The sequence below is a fragment of the Enhydra lutris genome, unplaced genomic scaffold (assembly GCF_002288905.1).
Source record: "Enhydra lutris kenyoni isolate GAN:26980312 unplaced genomic scaffold, ASM228890v2 scaffoldscaffold50, whole genome shotgun sequence".
In the NCBI taxonomy this organism is placed as follows: Eukaryota; Metazoa; Chordata; class Mammalia; order Carnivora; family Mustelidae; genus Enhydra; species Enhydra lutris.
Genome location: NW_019154134.1, coordinates 6,121,338 through 6,122,638, shown reverse-complemented (window position 1 = coordinate 6,122,638; position 1,301 = coordinate 6,121,338). Strand labels below are relative to the sequence as shown.

The window sequence follows — 1,301 nt, the reverse complement described above, 5'->3', positions numbered from 1 at the left end:
TCTTTTCCTCACTTTTCTTCCTTGTTCCTCTCTCAACAGTTTATTAACTGCCTACAATTTACTAAGATATACCACATATGTGCTGTAGTTCCAAGGACCTTTAGTTCACATTAGCAACAGGTATTTCAAATTCCTAAAGTAATTATTATGAAGGTGGAAACACGTTTTGCAAGCAAGGAACTTTAGGTAATTTTGTTTCTCTGGCCGTCTATCAAACCACTAGAATAAGGAGAAGTCTAGGTACAAATTTGATTCAGAGAGAGGCTTTCACAAATATTTCATGTGTTAAAGAATCACAATGCCTTATGACTCTTGCAAATGCTCCCTTCTCCTAAACACAGCACTATAATCACCCACAGGGTACAAAGTAGTCTGAATAGAAGAGCACTTAGAGTCTCCCCCCGACCGCAGCCGCGCCGCCATCATGGACACGAGCCGTGTGCAGCCCATCAAGTTTGGCCAGGGTCACCAAAGTTCTGGGCAGGACCGGCTCGCAGGGACAGTGCACACAGGTGCGCGTGGAGTTCATGGACGACACGAGCCGCTCCATCATCCGCAACGTGAAAGGCCCCGTGCGCGAGGGCGACGTGCTCACCCTATTGGAGTCAGAGCGAGAAGCTCGGAGGTTACGCTGAACTTGGAGTTGGGTCCTGGATATCTGGGTCGGCTGCTTGCTCACAGGGATGATCTGCATATGTTAATAAATCATTTGTCTGGCTCTGAAAAAAAAAAAAAAAAAAAAAGAAGAGCACTTAGAAAATCAAAAGAACGGCACCTGGGTCCTCAGCTGGTTAAACGTCTGACTCTTGATTTGCATCTCCGCTCCTCTCTTTTTCTCCCCCACCTTTGCTTATTTGTCTTGTTTCTTCAATTCCACATGTGAGTGAAATCATATGGTATTTGTCTTTCTCTGACTTATTTTGCTTAGCATACACTCTCTAGCTCCATCTATGCTGTTGCAAATGGCAAGATTTCATTCTCTCTGATGGCTGAGTAATATTCCATTATATATACACACACAACCTTTTCTTTATCCACTGATCAAGCGATGGACACTTAGGATGCTTCCATAGTTTGGCTATTATAAATAATGCTGCTATGAACATAGGGGTGGTGCACGTATCCCTTTAAATTAGTGCTTTTGTTTTCTTTGGGTAAGTACCCAGTAGTGCAATAGTAAAAAAAGACAAAATATAAATAAAATAAAAGGTAAACCACCTACTAAGAGAAAATATTTCCAACACACATATCCAACAAGCGGCTCATAGAGATACATGAAGAACTTCTATAAATAAAAATGC

General features: G+C 42.0%; 1 protein-coding gene across 1 annotated transcript; it reads left to right on the top strand.

Annotated features, from left to right (window-relative positions):
* The first annotated feature begins 424 nt into the window (after nucleotides 1–424).
* Nucleotides 425–653, top strand: LOC111156944 (40S ribosomal protein S28-like). The gene is given in 2 exon segments (XM_022518112.1): nucleotides 425–454; nucleotides 456–653. Coding segments are annotated over 2 exon segments (210 nt in total). The 3' UTR covers nucleotides 636–653.
* The last annotated feature ends 648 nt before the right edge of the window (nucleotides 654–1,301 follow it).